This window comes from Paroedura picta, chromosome 12 (assembly GCF_049243985.1).
Source record: "Paroedura picta isolate Pp20150507F chromosome 12, Ppicta_v3.0, whole genome shotgun sequence".
NCBI lineage: Eukaryota > Metazoa > Chordata > Lepidosauria > Squamata > Gekkonidae > Paroedura > Paroedura picta.
The window spans coordinates 2,825,195-2,844,117 of NC_135380.1; the positions used below are offsets into that span (position 1 = coordinate 2,825,195).

Consider the following 18,923-nt stretch of genomic DNA (forward strand, 5'->3'; position numbering starts at 1 on the left):
TCTTTTCATTGCTGTGTTCTCAAGATGGCAATAATTGGTTTTGTTTTAGTGCAGAACTGATATTTTAAACTCACGAATATCATACTGTTAAGTTTTAGTGTTATCTGTCTTGAAAGCCTGCAAGTATTCTAAAACCGGAAGGGTACCTTACGCCAGTGGTCCCCAACCCCAGTCTGGGGACCAGTACCGGTCCGAGGATGAGTCGGTACCGGGCTGCAGCTCCTCCTTGTCCTCCTCCCCAGCTGCTGCCTCGGGGGCTGCCCTGCCACTCTGCCGTTGGCTCACCTCAGAGGAATGGGAAGGCGACTGTAAGCCGCTTTGAGCCTCCTTCAGGTAGGGAAAAGCGGCATATAAGAACCAACTCTTCTTCTTCTTCTTCTTTGGTGCTGTCCGGTGGCCACCATGGCTGGGGCTCCCCCTCAGCGTGGCACTGCGCAGCTGCTGCTGGCAGCGTCCCCCAGTGGGCGGCGGGAAGTCAGGGGCACCGGTGGGAAAGCAAGTGGAGCAGGGGCTCAGGCGGTGGGGACGTCCCTCGGCAAAAGACTATACCCCCCCCCCCGCCGGGCCTCAGTAAAATTGTCAAGCGTTGACCGGTCCCTGGTGATAAAAAGGTTGGGGACCACTGCCTTATGCAACAAATTAGGTATTTTAAAGCACCACACTGCCCTCTAGTGTCAAGCTGAAGCATCAATACTGAACATACAATTTCCCCTTTTGCAAAAATAGACTCAAATCAATTTATTTTCCACAGAGGCTCAGGGCAGCTCGCAACATATCCATACAAAAAATAAATATTTTTTGAATAAATAAATATTGAATCCAAGAGCACCTTCAAAACCAACAGAGATTTATTCAAGACTTTGTTGGTCTTAAAGGTGCTATTGGACTCTATTTTTGTTGCACTTCTTCAGACCAACACAGCTACCCATTTGAATCTATTCTTAAAGAATTTTTGTTTAAAGATACTAACGAAACAAACCAGGATTTCGGCTACAGGTCTGTGCTGTGAGGCAGACCTGCCTCCCTCTCTGGCTGGCCTTGTTTGCTTACCAGTGGCCGTGGAGTGTCAGAGCTGCAGCCAGAGAGTAGTCCACAGCCGGGACAGGGTACAGGTAGGCTGCAGGAAGGAGCCCCAGCAAGAAGACGCTGACTGCTCGCTCTGCTGTCCAGTGCAGAGAGGCTGCCTTGGAACCTGCTGCAAAGAGAAGATGCGCTGTTAACCTCCAAGAACTGCCTGCTGATGCTTCTCGAGGAATGCTACTTTTAAGGGTTCAAGCTTGCGACTGTGGGAAGCCACCTAGAAATACCATCGAATCTGTCTCCTTCCATCCATAAAGAATTCCCAACATTTAACACAGGGAGCTTCCACATGCCAAGGACCAAATGGTCTTCATACCTCCACAGGTGGAAAGCCAAACAAAAATACTGACAGAGCTTCAGCGTCCCCCTACACCTCTGGCCTGAAAGGCTACCAAAGCAAGGGAGTTGCCAGGCCACAAAAAGTTTTCCCAGAAATGCAGGGAACAATTCTATTGGTGCCTGGTGCCAAGATGGGAGCATACAACTACCCATGTGGCACAGACCAGGGTGGGTGAGCAGAGGCAATTCCTGCCTCCTGTAGATGAATCTGAGGATGAAAGGGACAGATGTCAGATGGGCACTTCAGTGGCACCTGAAGCTTCATTCCCCCAGATGTCCCTCCAAATCAAACAGCCAAATTACAGAGATCAATTCAGTTCTTCAGATTGGAAACCAATAATAATAATAATGCCATGCATCATTCCAAACCCAAAAGTAGACATTTGCATACCTTTTCTTTTTGGAGAAGGACGAAGACAGCAGAAGGTATCTTGGACAGGATTGGGATGTGGCTTGGAAAGGAGGGATGGACTGCCTCAAAAAGGCACACGAACGCCGCCCACAGAATACCCAAGCTCTTGCACACAATGTTTTAACATTTTAATGTTTGCCACTCTGAGGGTCTCAAGTCAGGTGGAAAGGTGCTGTACAAATGCTTTATATTAACAAATATGGCCTGCGTCTAAACAGAAGTCCAGATCCCAAAGGACTAGAAACTTGCTTTTAAAAAAATATAACAGCAGAGTATCCAGGAATCAAAGTGTGAACCAGATTCTGTTGTCTGGGGAGATATCCCTAAAACTGTAATAAGAGGGCAGACACTGCAACTAAAGAGACAGGACACCCAGTCAAGATAAGAACCACTGCACAGTACAGAAACCCCCCCAAATCTGCTCAAGACTGCAGCTGCACATTGCATGAGCTGGAGCCAGAAATCCTTGAGGAACACTACAAAACCCATTCAGACCCGCTGTCTTATGCAGCTCCTGTTTATTTCACTGCACTTAAAATAGGAACGAATCCGACGCTAGGCCCCTTCCCAAAGATCGCTTTCTGTGGATCACGCCGAGCAACACCAGCGCATGGAAAACAAACCATCCAAAAATTGCCACTTTTTCAATCCAAGAACAGCAGGCAAGACTTGAAACTACAGCCTTCAGGAAATCCACTCCGCCTGAAGGTGCGTGCCAATTTATAACCAATTTATATACAATCATGAACCATGGATCTTCACGCCATTGGTCAGTTTCGGTTTAATTTCTGTGAAAGAACCCTTGCATAATTTGATGGTTGGGGGTCACCACAACATGAGGAACTGTATTGAAGTGTTGTGGCATTAGGAAGGTTGAGAACCACTGATCTAAAGACTAATGCATTAACAAAACAAGCAGGCTTCAAGAAATAATGGAATAAACACTACAACAAAAAACCCCGTAAATGTAGTTTATGGAGATAAATCCCGTGCCTTTATTTTGCTAATGGTAGTATCTCTGTTCGGCATGTCCTGGAATGAACCTGTTTTGATGGTCGACTACTTGTTCTGAAGGGAAATCACATAGGATCCAGCCCATTACCAGCACAAATCATCAGTACAATCTCAGTCTCACTGCCCCAGAAGCTAGAGATAGCATTTTGCACTGATCTCGTCTCCAATGCATGGACAAGCAATCCTGGCAACTCGAGCAGATTAGCACAACTCTGTGCAATATGAATAGGAGATAAACTTGGGGAACTTACCTAAACTCCTGGGGGAGGTGTGGATTCTGCTTGCCAGAGGAGGGCGTTCCTCAGACGCTGTGCAGGCAATGGCTGACCTGGCCAGGAGAGCCTTATTCAGGAGAACTGTGTACAGAACAGATGCACGTCACCCATGGAACAGTGGCACACTGCTTTCCCAGTTCCCATCAACAGCCACAGTGCAATATCATTCCATTGCAATCAACATATTCACAGAGCAATAAGTTCCACTAGTATCAAGATTAATGAAAGGACTTTGGAAGAAAACGCACGAGGCCCTTAGGAACAAAGTCTCATCCAGACCGTCTACCTCAAATATGTACCAGGAATCTAAGGACCAGCTCACATGAAACGTGAAAGAGAGGTCCTTGGGTTTCCTTGAGTGAAGCAGCTTACAAATCAAAGTGGGTAATAACAAACAGCATAGACTGACCCCATCTCTGCAAGAGAGAGAGAGAATGGATAACTGCCAAAACCACGCTATTTGGGAGTGTTTCAAAAGACCTTGCAGCCTACAATCCCACATTACTCCATGTTTACAAGGCAGGGGGATGTATACACATCCAGTACCTTTGGGGATGCTGTAAGGATAAGAACAGTCTCTTCTGCTGTCCAGAAGTGTAACACAAGAACACTGGGATTATCGTAACAATCACCAAAGTAGTGGAATTTCAAACGGGCCATATCTGAATGCAGGATGTAAAGAGCTCCTATACAAGATCCTCAGTTACCCAAGACTGTATAATGAAGAGTTGGTTTCTTTACCCCACTTTCTTTAGTTTATGCAGTGTCAAAGTGGCTTACAAAGCAACTTTCCCCTCCTCTCCCCACAACAGGCACCTAAGCCAAGGCTGAGAGAGTTCTGAGAGAACAGTGACTGACCCAAGGTCACCCAGCAAGCTTCGCATGGAGGTGGGGGGTGGAATCAAACTGGGCTCTCTAGATTAGAGTCCTCTGCTTTTAACCACTACCCCATGCTGTCTCTCATGTGACAATTCTGTTTATAAGCAGATGACTTTGGCATGCAACTAGTACAATTCATGCTTGTCAGATATTAGACATGCTTAGAACTGGCTACCGGATGTCACCCTCTTGTTCTTTACAAGGAAGCTTCCCCAGGCATGTACTGCCCTTCTCCACACAATGCTGTCAGTTGTTTCCACACACACCAGTTGACGCTTCACATCGTCAATAAAGAAAAGAGGAGGGGGGAAGGAAACTGGCCTCTGTTCAGACAGGCCGCACAAACATTCACTGATAAAGCTGCAGTATGTCCACTGGCTTATAAAGTAAATAAACCAAACAAGGGGAAAGAAATTGACAGAACTATTCTCAACACCAGTAAGTGCAAAGTATCTACAAAGCGAGAGAATGCGAGTCTTTGGCTCTAAACTAAAGGAAGGCCCCTAAGTGATGTGGAAAAGAGCTTCTCTATCCAGCAGAAAATACAGTGGGGGAGGTGACAATAACACCCCCACCTCCCATTCAAATACCCTTCCACATCCATTAATTAAAGTACTGAGTCCCCAATAACAGGGAGAAAGAGTGTATGCATAAACACAAGGGCAAAGAGCCTCCAGGAGTCATAAAGACCAATACCTGAGGCAGTAGGAGAGAGCTGGGCTGGGGGGCACGATGGTTTGGCTGAGACTGGAGGACTGCTGCAAAGGCATTTAGTATTCAATCTAATCAATAACGAATAATAAATGGGCCCTGGGTCGACCCACCACCCACCCCTTAGAAAGTGGCCTTGGGAAAGCCCTTATGCAACATATAAATAAAAGGAAAAATATAATAAACAGCGAGCCAGCATGGCATAGTGATTAAAAGCGGCAGATTCTAATCAGGTGAGCCGGGTTTGATTCCCCCCTCCCCCTCCACATGCAGCCAGCTGGGTGACCTTGGGCTAGTCACAGCCCCGGTAATCCTGTTCTTGCAGAACCGTTCGTTCAGAGCTCTCTCGGCCCCACCTCCCTCACAGGGTGCCTGTTGTGGGGAGAGGAAGGGAAGGCGACTCTAAGCCGCTTGGAGACTCCTTCGGGTAGGGAAAAGTGGCATATAAGAACCAACTCTTCTTCTTCCTAAGGGGCCTCTACTTGAAGACCAAGGGCGATTTCGATCGGTTCAGGGCGGGGGGTCAGGAATCCTTCTCATGGAGCCCCCTCATACTTCCTCCCCTCCCCTATTCTAAGCTATCCTGACCATGGCTCCTTCAGAGGAGACTCCGGGTCCCACCTTGCAGGGGGCGTGTGCGTGGCCGGGACTCCCAGGCATCCCACCCCGCTCGCCTCCTCCCTGGCCCTTGAGCCTCCCGTCCTCCCCTGCAGGGCTGTCGGCGTCTCTGCCCTCCTCCGCTCACCGCCGCCTCGGGGCCCCGCCCGCCACACCAGCAGCGCCGCCGCCGCCATCTTGCCTCTGGGGGGCGCGCCCTCCCCAAGGTCACTGGCCCACCCGGAACCGGAAGCGCGTCGGCCCTCCGGCCGGGCCAGGGGCTTGGCTTCCGGTCGGCGCCTAGAGCGGCCCGGGGCAGGCGGTCGGCATGGCGGAGCTGGGCGGCGAGGGCGAGTCGGCGGAGCTGCAGCGGATGGTGGCGGCCGAGGAGCAGCGCGCCCGCTTCACCGCCCAGGTGGGGCCTCCTCCCGCCGCTCGCGCCGTCCCTTGGCCGCGCACAGCAGCCCTGCGAGGTGGGCCAGGCGGGGACGGAGCGAGAGGCTGGCTCCAATGGCCTCCGGGCCGCGGGGGGCTTGCAGACTGCGCGTATTGCCGAGGTCGCTTGCTTGCTGGCTCTGGATAAATTGCACCACGTCGAGAGTTTGCTTGTCTGAGCAACTGAAGATCCTCCCAGGAGGAAAGGCGGGTCACCTCGCGGCAGGCAAGGGAGGAGCCGCGGTGCTTTGCCATGGCCTCCGTCTGGGGAGCCTTCCAAGCCCCGGCCCTGCCTCTCCTGCCTAGCTGGGCTGCCATAAGTTGGAAGCCAAGCAGGGTCAGTCCTTGGAAGGGAGACCACCCAGGAAGGCTCTGCAGAGGAAGGCCGGGGCCAACCACCTTAGCTTCTCCCTTGCCTTGAAAGCCCCTGGCTGGAGTTGTAGCTTACTGGCACTTTACACACACCCACAACCTTCTGGCACCACCATTTAGGTATTTTGCTTCAACTGACACGGCTATTCCTTGGAAGTGTTCACTGCAGGACTGGTCTAGGGAGAACCCAGGAGGAGAATTTCTGGAGGGGTGATACTGAATATGCCCTAACATGGTGCAGGGGAAAAAGAACACGTGGCACGGTACCCCAGGATACCCAGCTTGCTGGGGGATAAACAGTAATGACTGGGGAAGGCACTGGCAAACTGGCAGTGGTATCGAGTCTGCCATAAAAACGCTGGAGGGCATCACCCCAAGGGTCAGACATGACTCGGTGCCTGCACAGGGGATACCTTTACCTTTTTAGTGTCATTGTTCTGCTTTTGATTACTATAAAATAGGTGCTGCTGACCAAAGATATTTGTGCTCTTCCCTCTGTGCTCTTCTAGGTCCACAACTTCATGGAAGTCTGCTGGGATAAATGCGTCGACAAAACAGGTGCCAAACTGGACTCGAGAACTGAAACTTGCCTGGCCAATTGCGTCAACCGCTTCATAGACACTACGTTGTCCGTGACCAATCGCTTTGCACAGATAGTCCAGAAGGGAGGGCATTGATGGCCCCAGCCCCGCCTCACACTGCATGCAGTTCCACCAAGCCCTCCTGAATTAACAATTTGATATTGGCCACCTACATCAGAAGTTCTACCTCAGTGCAAGTCTTATCAGGATTGTGAGAACAGAACTGGCCATTGTTTGGAGATGTTGAACGTGCTCAGCAAAAGCAACTTTTAGCCTACATGTTGTTTAATAAATCAGGAAAACTTTCCCAAGGAACTTAATGTAGTGGAAATTGATCGCTTTTTGTTCTTTGGTCTGCACAGTGAGATTTTTCCAGGTGGCAAATGACTTGCCTTAAAATACAAAGTGGTTTCAGAGAATCAACGAAAAACATGTTTTGCAGGAGAACCGAAAAGTGAAGACGCTGCCTGCTGGTTTCCCACTGTGTGGCCCTTCCGAATCTCAAAACTGCCTGTACAGCTCATAATTGCGATTTGAAATAAAAATGGTTTGTATTCACAAAATGTACAACACACAGCCATTTTGAGGTATCGTGCCACATTCTGGCACTGAGTAGGTTGTATGGATGTACTAATTTCCATTAAAGCTCATTCCTTAACAGGTTTCTCTTTTAAATGCAGAACAATTATGTTGTCCAGTATGACTTGCATCATAGCAGCCTTAATAGCTCAGAGCAGTCCAGTAACAATGAGAGACCAATGAGATTGGGCTGATTTTGAAAGTCAATCTCTTCCTCAAATGCTCATGGACTGAAAACAAACTGTTCTACTGCAGATCCATATGGATACCCTCTGAAACAAATACCCCAGAGCTTGGGAGTGAAGCAGAAACCACTGATGGGGGCAGCCATGCCGAGGAAGGCCATGGCAAACCACCTTTGAGCATCTCATGCTTTGAAAAACCTGTGGAGTGGCATTTTATGGGGTTGCCATGAATAGGTTGTTACTTGACTGAAATTTACCTTTTTTTGCCTCAGAATTCCAAAGGTGCACACAGGCTAAGAAAGATTGGAGGCTCCTTAACAACTTAAAAGGTCTTTCCCAACAACCATTTCCCAAGGTGCTTTAACGAAGACAGTAGGTGCCCTGTCCTGATCCAAATCAGAGACACTCCCTTCCTTTTCCCTTCTACCAAATGTTAACTTCACCGAATGAATCACCAAGACCTTAACATCAGAGCTTCAGCACCTTAATCCCCCAATAATGCAAAAGTCAGAAGCTCTCCTCTCTGACAGAGATTGCTTAGACCCAGGGTGAAGAAAAGGAGCGCTCCAACGCTGCCAAGTTCTCAGTAAAGAAAATACTATGAATATACTTGCAGAGCTACGACGCTGGCACTTCCAACTACCTCCCTCTTCTTACCAGACCAAAGGTCAGAACTGCATGTTTCAATCAGTCTCTGCACACTTAATCAAAGCTGGGGTGAGCAATGTGTCTCGTATACCTTCCCCAGCAGGGGTGAGGTAGGGGACAGACTAGATGGCCCCTTCCAACCCTGTGATTCCATCTACACCCACCTGCTAAGGTAAGATGGATGCATGGGGAACCACAGCCGTTTGCTGCTCCCCTTGATGGTGGCGCTTCACTGATCACTGGAAGAGTTTGTGGTGCTTCTCCATTATTTATTGCAATTAGATTTTTTTAAACATATAAGCCATGAAAAATAGTTAGGTTAAAAAAAAAAAGTTGAGAAGGGCCCTAAGGCCACCAAGTTCCCTCCTGAGCCGCTCCCAAGACAACTGCTTGGTAATTGCGGGTTCACAAAGTCTTGAACGCACGGTGATTTGGCCGGAATCCAGAGTGGGCAAAAGAGCCTGAGGCAGGAGCTGCTTCCTTTCCACAGCCACTTTCAGGCCAGGGGGAGACAGAAGGCTGCCTTCAGCAAAATCCAAAGGTCCGCAGAGCCAGTTTGCTCCACCAGGACAGCAGGCCTGTTCTCTTGCGACAGAAGCTCATGTGAGCCGTTCCCTTTTCATTAATCCTCGTCGGAGCTGTCCTCTGAATTCTCGTCAGCTGCCACCTTCCAATTCTTCCTCTTGCTGCGTTTCTCCTGCACTCCGTCGCTCCCTTTTTCCGAGGCGGAAGTGCAGTGTTTCCTCCGTTTTTTCTTCGGCTGCTTCTCTGGCTTTTCCCTTGGCTCGCTGTCCTCTGAGCCGCTGGAGTCACTGCCCTGCCCTGAGGAAGAGGTCGGCTGCTGGGCTGGGCTTTTCTTGGCCTTTCTGCGGTGTAGCCGCCTCTGCTTCCCAGCTTCGGAACAGTCAGATCCCTGGGAAGAGTCTGTTGCCGTGCTTGGCTGCTCCCTTTTCTTCTTCTTCCGCTTCTTGTGCGACTTCTTCTTCCGCTTCTTCTTGTGCGACTTTTTGGCCTTTTTCTTTTTGGGCAGCTCCAGAGAGGACTGCCTTCCTGCCTGAGATTTTCTCTTTCCATTTAGAGAATTCTGTCCGTCTCGCTCCCGTTGATCACTGGGTAGCAAATAAAAATAAGAGCCTTGAGCCTATTGAACAAAAATTATATTCGAAGGCAGGAGTGGGCCAGAGAGTGTCCCAGCAAAAGGTGTGATGGGTTGTTAAACAAAGAGAGAGATGAGCTGAGGGCTGTCCTGGGCCAGATATACGAGGAGCAAATTGAGCTCCGGTAATGCTCGCAACACCTAGACAGGTGAGAGGCAGTGACAGGCATCACCTTCTCTCTCATGCCGACAGCCTCAGCGCAGATACCTGGAATGGAGAGAGCAGGTGTCCTAGCTTTTTGCCACATGCCCCGCTGTGCTCAACCCTTACTGCAATGTTCCTCAAACATCTGAGTGCCCCTTGGGCTCAGACATCCGCATCTCAAGTTAATAATTCATCTTTCAGACATGGCTCAGTTCTCAGCAACTCATTACGCAGCACAAGGTGGCTTATTTATTTATAGTATAGCATGTGTGTAACGTAGCCAGGCAAGAGGCAATCGGAGGTGGTTTTCCAGGACAAAACCTGGCTAGCTTCTGAGATCTGATGGGATCGGGCTGGCCTGAGCTATTTGGGTTGGATTATAGTGACCAGCCATGGTAGAGAAAAAAGAGAATAAAATGGAAAGAGCAGAGAACAGCATGGGGCAGTTTGGATTTCCCCCCACCCAACAGCAGCAACACCCCCCCTCCCCCCACAATTCTCAAATGATGTCCTTCTATAGGAATGTTTTATTTCGTACACAAAAAAACCCACCCATGGAGCTCTCACCATCCTAAAATTCCTTTGCTCTGGCCTGTGTAGCTCAGGCTAGGCTGATCTCCAAAGCACAGCAGAGTCAGTCCCAGCCAGTATTTGGAAGGGAAACCACTCAGGAACACCAGGATCATGGCATGGAGGCAGGCAGTGGCAAGCCCCCTCTGAACATTTCTTGCCTTGGAAACCCCACCAGGGTCGCCATACGTCAGCTGTTACTTGGTGGCTATATATATATATATGTCTATTTAGTAGCTTTATTTATTTGCTTTACCTGTCCGTATCGAATTCTTCGGGATACAGTTCCTTGTAGCCACTGTGGCCCCACCTGAAAGACAGCAAAAAGCCACTGAAAAAAACATGGTCCCATGCACAAACTCTATAAAAACCGGGCCAGGCTGCACCATCTGTAGAGTGATGTGACACGGTCCTTGCTGGCCTGCACCGTTTCTGGCAGCAGGAGAGGCAATGCTATAGCATCTGGGAAGGTGAAAGGCAGCCAAATATTTGCGTATTTAGAGAACAACGGAAATACGACAGTTCCAGGGATGCCTCCTGATCTCCAACAAAAACGACATCAAACTTCATTTGCTCAGGTTGACCACCATGCATTGTGTATTGGTCTTCCCTCAAAATCATTTTGGAAACTGCAGCATACGTGCTACACCCATTCTGCAGTCACGCCAATCGCTGCCCATTTCTTACCAGGCTCAGTTTGAGGAATTTGTAGGATCCTATTATGTAAGCCTGGCAGAAGATGCTGCCTCGTGAGACCAGGGCCCTCTGGGATTTTAAACCATTCTGGGAGACCTGCAAAGGAGACCTGTTCTGCCAGACCTACAGCTGAGACCAGGAAACTAGCAGCATCAGGATCCTGGCCTCCATATCTGGAACCACCTGAAGATACCCATCCAAGTGCTGACCGATTCCCCCCCCCCCCCGCCGTCTCCAGAAGGTTTTAACTATGCAGAGACAGCATTTCATTTTGATGACTTGCTTTTGAAACCTAGTTAATTCTATAATGAATGTTTTATTGCTTATAATTGATCAATTACATCTGGCTTTCTCAACCAGGGTTTCAGGAAATCCTGGGGCTTCTTGATGGCCCTGGAAGGGTTTCCTGAATGGGTGGGAGTGAATTGATTTTTAATATATTTAAAAAATCTGTTAAACATTTATTGGGTGATATGACCATATATGGTTATGTCGCCCCCCCCCCCCATGGCCAATAATGGGTCTAGAGGGGGTGGGAAGGGTGGGCATATACACAGCGATGCTTCCCAACTATATTCTGTAAGATTGCACCACTTGGGATTTCTCATAGCATGAAGAATGTTTCAGGGGGTTCTCATGTTGCTTACACCGACTTGCCTTGCATAATCCACCTGGAGTATGAGTGAGAGAGGTGGACTACAAGTAACATATATAAATGGAGCCCTTTATTCCATTGTCCCGGTCTTTGCCTTTCCTCCCCCAGACTGTGATCCCCACTCAAAACTGACATTGAGAGGGTAAGTTCTGAGAGACAGAGACCTTCTTGTCTAGCTTAGTTTTGTCTACAAAAGGCCTGATCCTATGACGGTGCTGTAGATACCCTATGAAGAGCAGCAGCTTCCCGACCTGTCCGGCATGCTGGCTTCACATTCGTAGAGCTTCTTGTTCCAGTATCGGGCATGGCGGAGGTCATCTTCTGTCGTCACTGAGACAGGAGCAAAATTCCTCACCTTCCCGTCGTGGTGTTGGCTGTCCTCATCAAAGCCATCGCTACGCATCCGGCTGCTATAGAGAGGTCACGAGAAATTTTTTAATACAAATCACTGCAAAGAAATGAGTGTTCTGTGGCAGGGATTACATGCCAAAGGCAAGAAACAGCTCTGACAATGGCAAAGAAGTTTTATATCCTGCTTTTCCCTACCCAAAGGAGTCTCAAAGTGGCTTACAATCACCTTTCCTTCCTCTCTCAACAACACACAACCGGTGAGGTAGGTAGGGATGAGAGAGCTCTGAGGGAACTGTGATTTGTTCAAGGTCACCTAGCTGGCTACATATGGAAGAGTAGTGAATCAAACTTGGTTCTCCAGATTACAAGCCACCACTCTTAACTACACTGGCTGTGAGAACCAAACACTGGCTTATCCCTTCCTGCCCTCCCTCTCGTCTGGCTTATCCCTTCCTGCCCTCCCTCTCGTCTGGCTTATCCCTTCCTGCCCTCCCTCTCGTCTGGCTTATCCTTTCCTACCCTCCCTCTCGTCTGGCTTATCCTTTCCTGCCCTCCTTCTCGTGAACTGTCGAATAATAAAGGCTCGAAGACCGAAAGGAAAGAAGAAATTTCCTTTTCTTAACTCTTAAACTGGGTCAGGCATAGTCTTCTGTGCAGAATATGTAGCCCTAACAAGGAAGCAAGAGTCAAGGCCAAAGTGAGGGAAAATAGGAATTTCCATTCTGCTGCTGAAAAGGCGGATCTGATAATGCATGAGAGCAGAGAAAGGTAATAAAAGATGAAGCGCAATAAAGTCTCACCTGGAAGAATTGGAAAGAGAACTCTTTTGCTTGCCCCGATACACCTCTTCCGTCTGTTTTTCCATCTCTCGTATTTTCCACATTTCTGACTCTTCTTGAATCTGAGAAACACCAACAGACACTCAAAGCATCATTTCACACACCAAATCTCAGTTGAATGTCAACAGCTTAGACAGTGAGACACCCCTGCTCCATACCTTGTTATGTGCATCGGTGTGACGAATGACATTTCGCAGAAGAACTTTCCCCAAAGGGACCCGGGACATACTTCAACCTTAGATAATAAAAAACAAAATCTTCCTGTTAGCTATCCAATGATTTAATCTTCAAATCAAATATCTCCTTTTTGGGTCTTCTAGTTCTGTTACTTCTCAATTTGAGTTTCTGACATATATAGCTACACCTTTCCTTTCGTTCTTAACAGATACTGAGTAAACTGTACCCAGACATGGACAAAATAATAATCTTTCGTGTGCCTTCTTTAATAGGGGTTTTCTGTACACAAACAATGACCATCCCTAACTGATGCTGGACTGGATGGACCACTGGTCTGATCCAGCAGGGCATTTCTTCTGTTCTTCATGTGTGTTTTGAGTGCTACCAAACTGCTTCTGACTGATGGTGACCCCAGATTAGTGACCTCCCATGCGTCCTATCTTTGAGTCCCATGGGGTCCAAGGCCACAGAGTGCCCCCTCCCTTCCAAGCAGCCCTTTCCTCCAGGGGAACTGATCTCTGCAGTCTGGGGAGGAGCTGGAATTCAGGGGGATCCCCAGGCCCCACCTGGAGGCTGGCATCCCTGACCCTCAGCGGGGTCCAAGGCCACAGAGTCCCCCTCCCTCCCTCCCTCGCAGGCCTTTTCTCCCGGGGAACTGACCTCCGCAGTCCGGGGGACGCCAAGTGGGACCCCCGAAGGGAGTCAGACCCAGTCCTGAAGGGGACAGACGGCCTCGCCCTGCTCCTTCGGCCCGGAGGCCGCCGCTCCTCTCCCGCCCGCCCGGCCGGCCTACCCCGCCAGGGGAGCGTCCCGCGGCCCAGCCAGGACTCCCGCGTCCGGCCCCTTCCCCCGCGCCCTCCCCCCCGCAGAGGCCTCGCCGCCCACGGGACGCAGCGGACTCAGGCTCCGGAGGCCGCGGAACCCGGAAGCCGGCGCCCAGAGGGGCAGGGGAAAGGGGACGCGCCGCTTCCGCTTCCGGCGGAGTCGGCTTCCGGCTTCCGGCGGTTGCCGTGGAGACAGCGTCGCCGTCGCTCCCCGGGTCCCTCGAAAGAGTCCGGCGACCCAGCCAGGCCTTACTCCCCAGGAGACCCTGCCCAGCCGGGATCGGGACTTCTCTCTGGCGCGGCTTCTGGGCTGCTGCGGGACAGGCAGACCCTCCCCCCCGCCCTTTGCTCTGCACGACAGCCTCGCGAGGTGGGCCTGTGGGTACGAGCCCCCTTCGCATCCCGGGGGCGCCTTGATTCTCGATCGGAGACGGTTAGAGGGAGGCCTGGAGGAGAGGTCTGCCCAGGGGAGCCTCCACCTGCAGAGGCAGTCAGAGCCAGGAGGCAACTCAGGGGAAGGTGAGACGGGAGGCTGGGCTGGATGTCCCCTCCCTGGCCTGGCCCAGCAGGGCTCTTCCTCTGTTCCTTTCATGCCTTCTTCAGACGTGGTCAGTTGTCCTTCAAGGACCATCATCCTCATCCTCATCCAACTGCTCTTCCAGGTGCCGCGCCTTGGCCCCCTCTGCCCCGTTCTCATCACGTAAGAGGCAGCGATGGAGGCCTTTTGTCGCTCAGAGGACATGGTGGCAAAGGCCTCCCAGATCTGGGCGATGCTGGATGACATGGCCGAGAATTCTCCTGAGAGCTACCGCCAATTCATGCAGCAACAGCTCAACAGTGCAAAGCAGGATTGTGCACCTCCCGAGCCATACCTGTGCCTGGAAGCCCAGATTTTGGTATGTTATTGATTGGTGCTAAAAAGAGGGAATGGCAAATCCTCAAAACTAGGCTGGGCCCTGTCTGTAGTCAGAAAACCACTGACTCGAGCAGAGGTTGCCTTTTTCAGCCTGCAGGAATTCTGACACAGCGTATTGGGCACAGCTGCAAAATGGCTACCCCAGCTGACCTTCAGCCACTCAGTGAAGATTCCTTGGCTGTTGTTACAGCTGCTGCCAAAGCAACAGTGCTAACAATCTGCACAGCCAGTCAGATCTCCAGCGGGCAAACAAAAGCTACACATGGCCACACCCACTTCGTGGGTATGATATTGGGAGGGGGCACAATGACACCCATGAGCCCACATTAGGGGTCCCCGGACTAGCAGAATGCAGATGTGAAGGGCTCATCTATCTGATTTGCCTTTTGTAGTTAGGTTCAGGCTACGAAAGAGTAATCAGATAGATGTTCCTACAGCATGTAGAAAACCTATTAGGAACTGGTGCAAGGGAGAGATCAGATGCAACTGTATGATCTACTCCAGAAACGCTTAGCTGGGCTGGATTGCATTCCCACTGGCAGGTCATGCATGCAGAATAGCGAGGTTACTGACGACCGCTTCATTTCACTGTCAGCTTTAGTAACAAAACACGTTCTGAATTCCCTTTGAAGGAGCCCACTGAAAGCCGGTTGTTTGTGAACATCTGCAGTTGGAATAAAGTCCCCCCTCCCCAGTCCCAATCCGATCCCGTCCCATTAAGCGCTGGCAAAATGGATACGTTTGCAAAATCAGGTGAGCAGAGAGACTAGTAATGCAGAGCTTCTGGTTTTGCATCAATGGGGGGGGGAACTTGATGCCGATTCTTGTACCTCCACAAATAGGTGTGCACAGAGATGGCAGCAATGAATGGACTACTGTGTAGTTAAGGATGACTTGCTCCATGTGGTCTTGTCCAAGCACTGTGTTTGTAAGTGCCAGCCATCTGTGGTGTTTCATCTTAAGAATTAGCATGATCCCGTGGTCAACTTTAATCAGGGAGAACCAGGTTTCATTACTATGGATGACCTTGGGCCAGCTGCACACTCTCAGGCTATCTGGGAAAGGTTCTTTTCATTGATAAACTGCTGGTTATGAAATGTACTCCTTTTTCTGGCACTTAGCACCTTCTCTAGGGTTGCCATCCTCCAGGTGGGGCCTGGAAATCTTGCACTGTTACAATTGATCTTTAGACAATAGAAATCTGTCCCTCTGGAGAAAATGGAGCCTTGGAGGTGGAATTACAATATGGTACACTGATGAGGTCCAGCTGCTTTCCCAAACCAGAGCTGACAGTCCTCACCACTGGCCTTGTACCCTCACTCCCTCATGCAGTCAAATATACAGAGCACAGACATGACTCTGCCTCTTCTTTCAGAGCCTTACAGCATCGTCGATATCGCGTACAATCCATCTGTTCTCGAGCGAGGGGAAAACCCCTTTGAGAGAGACCGGCTGATTTGCTTGTCACTCAAGTTCATCGAGGGGTGCTACAGTGTCTCTCTGTCCCCCACTTACAGCCTGGCAAAGAATAAACTGAAGGGAAGCCTGGACAGGATGAGGCACAGCTTGCGAGGTGGGCGGCCGACAGCACCCCCGTCTGAAAAGAAAGGTGAGTAGCTGTCCAAATTGCAAGTCAGACTGAAAGCAAGATGGGGCTCAGGGAATTTCTCCCTGAACTTCTGGGGTGGAGGCGCTTAGGAACATTAAGTAGGGCTTCCTCGATCAGACCAAGAGTCCACCAAGTTGCTATGGAGGTGTCATGTGCCATGCCTGGAGCTGTACTCAGGGGAGGTGCCCTCCCTTTCTGCCACATCCAGCTCTCCCTGCATCTCAGAAGCTTTCAGTAGTGTGAAATCCCTCATTATGCGTATAGATCAAATGAAACAGATGAAATGAAAATAATATGGGAGCAGAACTTGGCACCTAAAATCTGGTTACTGGGGGGCATGGGGTCTGAAAGTATAGCTAGCTTGTTCTCCTTTTGGAACTTGTCTTCGACAATGCCTATGAACGTCCTTTGAATGCTGCCTGTTTCCTCAGGAAAGACTGTTGTAACCCACTGGGGAGACACAGTTGGAGTTCAAATGGTGTAAAGATGTAAATAAAATAAATGCAAAATAAATATTTGCCTCTATCTGCAACATAGAGATGGACCTTAGGTTGCCCAATAGCAGTAAATTGTTTGGCATGAGGCGGGCCAAAGGCCATGAATTTGACACCTATTCTTGACACAGTAATTCATTTAAATATTTTTAAGCACCATGTATGGAAACTTCATTGCGGAAAGAGGTGACCCTTGACCAGCTGAGAAACATAGCAGCCCAGGAGGAAGACAGCCCTTTGACTCTGCTCATCAAACCAACCCTGCCCCGTAAACCATGCTTCATTGAGGAGATTTCTAGCACAGAGGGGCCCAAGGCACCGAGGTCTCCGGCCTACAAGGTCACCACAAGGAAAGATGCCAGTGGAAAAGCCGTGAGGCTTGAAGTGGAGGTTGAAATGCCAGAAGTGTGCAGCGTCTCCGAGTGTGACCTGAGCATTTCTGAGGTAGGTCAGACCAATAAATTGGGGTTGACCCCACCTGCCCTCTCCCCCTGGGCGATTCCTTACCTGTCTGGTGAGCCTGAGTCCCTAGAAGCAATTCCACATCTTTGTTTACAGAAAGCTTTCCAGGAATGCAAGAGCAAGGATTTATACCTTGCTCTTCTCCCCCAGCCTCTTACATTGTTCTCCTCTCCGCCATTTCCCCCTCAGCCAGGCTGAAAGAGCTTCCGTGGCAAAACAGAAGACTTGAACCTGGGTCTCCAAGATGCTAGTTCAACACCACACAATCTCTCTCTCTCTCTTGTAACAACTCTGCAAAGTCGGATAGGCCAAGTTGAGAGAGAGAGTGCTTGGCCCAAGGTCACTCAGCAGGTTTCCATGGCACTTGTTGGGATTGGAACCCAGGTCTGACATTGTTAACCACGACCCCACACAAGCCAGGCTGTCCAATATCCTGTTTCCCACAGTGACAAACCAGATTCCCCTGACAGAGCTGGTCCCTGTTACTTCCTCCATCGGGGGGGGGGATCATCAGTACTCCATCAGCAGTATTGTAAGCCTGCTGCTTCTGACCATGGAGGTTCTGCTATCATTTTAGGATGACCTGTTGATGGAATGCCCACAAAAATACTGGCTGCACCTGAACCTGCCGGAGCCCGTGGAGCAAGAAGCGGCATCAGCAAGATTTTTCAAGAAGAAAGGGGTCCTGCTGATCACGATGCCCGTTTGCCAACAGAGCCGAAATCCAAATGCTGAGTGAGCGATTGTTTGAGAGAGGTTACTCGTACGTGTGCTGGCCCTGTGCCTTTCCCCTTCCCTGAGCCTTTGAGCAAACAAGGTGAGCTCTCTGCCACTGCTTAGTTATGATATGCCTCTGATAACAATGGCTACAGCCAGAATATCTCTTATCCCTCCTTCAGTGTCTACTATGCTGTGCAAACCATAAAAGAGAAGCACAAGCCTTATAAAGCTACAGCAACCTGTACACCTCAGAAGAATTCCTACATTCCCTGGAACAATAAAAAAAGTGTTACATTCCACGCTTCTTGGGGTTTCTGAAATTGAAAGCATGCTCTTCTCAAAAGTGCCGTTGCTTAGCTGGGGAGACCGAATGTAAAAGTTTTCCCAGGGATTGTCTGCATGTCTAGATCCATGGGAAACAGCCCACTCACCACCGCTGCCCCCCGACCCATTGATCCGAAATCTGAGCCTCCAGAGGCAAAGGTGCTCTGGTACAATCGTGACAAAGAACATGCTGGTTCAGTAGAAAAAGGCAGAAAAACCTCTGGGCTGCTGCTGTCTCTGCCAGGTAGGGCTGCCAAGTAAGGTGGACAATGAACACGCACACAAGACCACCAGCCCATCCATGTCATTATTGTCTCCTCAGACTGGCTGACTCACCTTCTCAAATAGGGCTACAGCATTACAGGTGTGCAGAGCACCAACCGGGGCTAACATTTCTACTTTCGTTAAAGATACGCCAATATAGCTTGGCTGATGCGGCATATGGTAGATACTGCATGATGATGATGCTTCCCAACCTGGGCTGCAGGGACTGCCTTAGGAGGTCCGAGCAAATGTCCTTCGCTCAGGGGGAGAACGGCCACTGGCCACTTAACGTGAAGGGTCCTTCTCCCCTGAGGTTACAGAGGTCATCTTGCCCCACCCTAGTCACAGGTATAGAAGATAGAAGATCATAAGGGATTTCCAAGTTAGCTAGGCCAAACACAGGTTCCTTTTCACCTCTATTTCCTGCTATCTTGTTTTGTGTTGTTACTTTTTTAGATTACTGTTGTGAAGCTGTAGTGGCACAAGACTGAGCTTGAGACATAAGGGTCACCAAGTAACAGGTGGCGGGAAAAGACCTTCCTCCTACTTCCCTAGCCTGAAACACAGGGACACCGGCCACTACAGAACGTGTCCCAGCTGTGTCAAGGGAAGCT

General features: G+C 49.9%; 4 protein-coding genes across 9 annotated transcripts in view; 2 read left to right on the forward strand and 2 right to left on the reverse strand.

Annotated features, from left to right (window-relative positions):
• The window catches only part of LOC143821745 (carotenoid-cleaving dioxygenase, mitochondrial-like), a 45,815-nt gene extending 40,226 nt beyond the window's left edge, over positions 1-5,589 (reverse strand). The window contains exons 1-3 of one of the 2 annotated variants that reach the window (XM_077306085.1): positions 5,456-5,587; positions 3,097-3,201; positions 1,051-1,195 (exon numbers count right to left, since the gene is read on the reverse strand). In XM_077306085.1, the coding sequence (XP_077162200.1) occupies positions 1,051-1,195; positions 3,097-3,201; positions 5,456-5,504 (299 nt within the window). In that variant the 5' untranslated portion in view covers positions 5,505-5,587. Of the gene's footprint in view, positions 1-1,050; positions 1,196-3,096; positions 3,202-5,455 lie in introns of both variants that reach the window. The other variant, XM_077306080.1, reaches the window with a different exon arrangement.
• On the forward strand, positions 5,568-7,353 carry TIMM8B (translocase of inner mitochondrial membrane 8 homolog B). The gene is made up of 2 exons (XM_077306093.1): positions 5,568-5,722; positions 6,624-7,353. The coding sequence occupies exons 1-2, from the start codon at positions 5,636-5,638 to the stop codon at positions 6,789-6,791; spliced, it is 255 nt and encodes an 84-aa protein (XP_077162208.1). The 5' UTR covers positions 5,568-5,635; the 3' UTR covers positions 6,792-7,353.
• Positions 7,354-8,355: 1,002 nt separating this feature from the next.
• On the reverse strand, positions 8,356-13,566 carry NKAPD1 (NKAP domain containing 1). Of its 2 annotated transcripts, none has more exons than XM_077305954.1 (6): positions 13,357-13,566; positions 12,678-12,754; positions 12,481-12,581; positions 11,581-11,739; positions 10,235-10,288; positions 8,356-9,216 (listed from the first exon to the last, which is right to left on the reverse strand). In XM_077305954.1, exons 2-6 carry the CDS (start codon positions 12,744-12,746, stop codon positions 8,730-8,732), a joined length of 870 nt encoding a protein of 289 aa, XP_077162069.1. In that variant the 5' UTR covers positions 12,747-12,754; positions 13,357-13,566; the 3' UTR covers positions 8,356-8,729. The 2 variants fall into 2 exon arrangements, with proteins under 2 accessions (XP_077162069.1, XP_077162070.1); XM_077305955.1 differs by having other exon boundaries at positions 13,490-13,541.
• A 123-nt stretch (positions 13,567-13,689) lies between these two features.
• PIH1D2 (PIH1 domain containing 2) lies at positions 13,690-18,486 on the forward strand. Of its 4 annotated transcripts, XR_013225938.1 has the most exons (7): positions 13,690-14,039; positions 14,183-14,416; positions 15,069-15,189; positions 15,812-16,045; positions 16,694-16,983; positions 17,579-17,818; positions 17,901-18,012. XR_013225938.1 is itself a non-coding variant. In XM_077306276.1 (6 exons), the coding sequence occupies exons 2-6, from the start codon at positions 14,234-14,236 to the stop codon at positions 17,738-17,740; spliced, it is 990 nt and encodes a 329-aa protein (XP_077162391.1). In that variant the 5' UTR covers positions 13,690-13,902; positions 14,183-14,233; the 3' UTR covers positions 17,741-18,486. The 4 variants fall into 4 exon arrangements, 3 of the variants coding, with proteins under 3 accessions (XP_077162391.1, XP_077162390.1, XP_077162389.1); XM_077306276.1 differs by having other exon boundaries at positions 13,690-13,902; positions 17,579-18,486; XM_077306275.1 differs by having other exon boundaries at positions 13,690-13,890; positions 17,579-18,486.
• Positions 18,487-18,923: the final 437 nt, after the last annotated feature.

Bases quoted from the DNA above. Each gene is read 5' to 3' on its own strand.
- TIMM8B (XM_077306093.1), top strand. From the start codon at position 5,636: ATGGCGGAGCTGGGCGGCGAGGGCGAGTCGGCGGAGCTGCAGCGGATG. The intron at 5,723-6,623 runs GTGGGGCCTCCT...GTGCTCTTCTAG, and splicing joins GCGCCCGCTTCACCGCCCAG to GTCCACAACTTCATGGAAGT.
- NKAPD1 (XM_077305954.1), bottom strand. From the start codon at position 12,746: ATGTCCCGGGTCCCTTTGGGGAAAGTTCTTCTGCGAAATGTCATTCGT. The intron at 10,289-11,580 runs GTCGGGAAGCTG...GCTGTCTTTCAG, and splicing joins GAAGCCAGCATGCCGGACAG to GTGGGGCCACAGTGGCTACA. The intron at 9,217-10,234 runs GTAAAGCAAATA...TTTGCTACCCAG, and splicing joins GAAGAATTCGATACGGACAG to TGATCAACGGGAGCGAGACG.
- PIH1D2 (XM_077306276.1), top strand. From the start codon at position 14,234: ATGGAGGCCTTTTGTCGCTCAGAGGACATGGTGGCAAAGGCCTCCCAG. The intron at 14,417-15,068 runs GTATGTTATTGA...TTCCCTTTGAAG, and splicing joins GCCTGGAAGCCCAGATTTTG to GAGCCCACTGAAAGCCGGTT. The intron at 15,190-15,811 runs GTGAGCAGAGAG...CTCTTCTTTCAG, and splicing joins GGATACGTTTGCAAAATCAG to AGCCTTACAGCATCGTCGAT.